Source organism: Lytechinus variegatus, chromosome 12, assembly GCF_018143015.1.
Source record: "Lytechinus variegatus isolate NC3 chromosome 12, Lvar_3.0, whole genome shotgun sequence".
In the NCBI taxonomy this organism is placed as follows: Eukaryota; Metazoa; Echinodermata; class Echinoidea; order Temnopleuroida; family Toxopneustidae; genus Lytechinus; species Lytechinus variegatus.
The window spans coordinates 12,563,153-12,565,360 of record NC_054751.1 but is presented as its reverse complement, the minus strand read 5'-3'; the positions used below and the strand labels follow the sequence as shown (position 1 = coordinate 12,565,360).

Sequence of the window (2,208 nt, the reverse complement as noted above, 5' to 3'; positions counted from 1 at the left end):
CTAGGAGCATGCCTGCTCCAGCAAGGCAAACCAGTTGCATTTGCATCCAAAAGTCTTTCCACTGCACAGTCCAACTATTCCAACATAGAGAGGGAAACCTTAGCCCTAGTGTTTGGTATCAACCGCTTCCATACATATCTGTTCGGGAAGGAATTCACCGTCATAACAGATCACAGACCATTGGAGATGATATGGAAGAAACCTCTTAGAAGTGCACCACCACGTCTACAGAGATTGCTTATCAAAGTCCAAGGATACCGATTTCAAGTCAAGTATCGACCAGGAAAAGACATGATTCTTTCCGATACCTTGAGCCGACTTCCTAATTCCAAGGAAGCACGCGATGTTCCGCTAGATGTCAGAGTGGAATCCATCTGCACTGAAGCCGAAGATTCGCACCAGATTGACTTGATATACTTCGGACAACACAAGAGAACAGAGCTTCAGAGAGAAACGGCTAATGATCCTTTTCTCAGATCACTATGGCAAATAGTCACTCAGGGATGGCCTGAGACCATCCAAGAATTGCCGACATCCCTTCGTCAATTTTGGTCTTACAGAGATGAAATCGGAGTATCACACGGAGTACTCTTCAAGGGAAGTCAAGTCATCATACCGAAGACACTAAGGAATGACATCCTTAGACAGCTTCATCTAGGACACATGGGAATCGAAAGCACGAGACGACTTGCTCGTGAGACAGTGTTCTGGCCAAACATCAACAAGGACATTGATCAGCTGATAAAGCAGTGTGAAACATGCCAGAAACACCAAGCAAGACAGCAGAAAGAGCCACTGCATCCCCATGATGTACCACCAGCACCATGGCATGGACCAGACTGGGAAGTGACTTGTTCATGCTCAATAGACAAGAGTATCTACTTGTTACTGATTACTATTCCAAGTATCCGATCATTGCTAAGCTAACCGACACATCCAGTGCAGCTATAGCAAGACAGATGACGGGAATCTTCAGTCTGTTCGGTCCACCAGAAGAGATTGTGTCCGACAACGGTCCACAATTTGTCGGGAAACCATTCCAAGACATGTGCAAGAAGTGGAATATCAAGCACATCACTTCTTCACCGCACTATCCAAGATCCAACGGATTAGCTGAGAGAATGGTTCGTACAATCAAGAATCTGTTGACAAAGTGTTCTCAAACTAGCCAAGACAGTCAACTAGCCATGATGCACCTGAGAGCAACACCAGTTGACAATAACTTGAGATCACCAGCAGAGATGTTGTTTGGAAGACCCATCCGAACCACATTGCCAAGTCACTATCTTTCGAGAGATTCTGCTGCTACCGAGTTTCTCTTGAATAGGCAAGACAAGATGAAGGAAGTGCATGATCGACATGCAAGTTCTGATCTGCCACCACTGCATGTAGGACAGCCAGTGAGAGTTCTGCATCCAAGAGACAACACTTGGATACCAGCCAAAGTATCCAAAATCTGTGAAGAACCTCGATCCTACGAAGTTTCAACGCCGAATGGAGGAATCTTGAGGAGAAATAGATCTCACTTGAGGGAAGTTCCATCCACCAACCCAACTCCAAAGCGTGTGAGGTTCAAAGAAGACCATTCCACAGAAACTCAACCAGAGGAAGACAACGTCCAACGAACACCAATGTCCAACTCTAATCAATCTCAACAGACACACTCACAAACCACGAGGTCTGGACGCACTATTCGCAAACCAGAGAGATTCATGTTTGAAGATTGAACATTATGAACACTTTAAACTCTCAAACAAAGAAGAAAAAGAGAAGAAAGAAGACAACACTGAAGACATTAGTGTAGTTTTAAGTTTATTATATGCATGTATAAAGATTGTACATTATTTTTGGTATTTGATTTGATTTGATTTATTGTTTTCTTCTGCATCCATAACATTTGTATAATACATTTTTCATAACATAATAAACATAATATGTTAGCATTTTTGGCATAAATTGTAAATAAAGATTACTAAAAAGATAATTCCAGACAAAAATGATTAACTATATGATGTTCACAATTTGCAGGAGAAGGATTGTCATCATAAGCAGATTGCTTGAAAAAAAATGACAATCCCAAACTTATACTAATTGAATTAATACATTTATAACATTGATAAAGCAGAATGGGCATATTCTTTCAAATAGCTGAGGGTGATGGTGATAAGATGATGATGTTGATGATGATGATGATGATGATGAAGGCCA

General features: G+C 41.6%; 1 protein-coding gene across 1 annotated transcript; it reads left to right on the top strand.

Annotated features, from left to right (window-relative positions):
- Positions 1 to 959: 959 nt before the first annotated feature.
- On the top strand, positions 960 to 1,727 carry LOC121425304 (uncharacterized protein K02A2.6-like). Its single transcript, XM_041621329.1, has one exon. The coding sequence runs from the start codon at positions 960 to 962 to the stop codon at positions 1,725 to 1,727; it is 768 nt and encodes a 255-aa protein (XP_041477263.1).
- Positions 1,728 to 2,208: the final 481 nt, after the last annotated feature.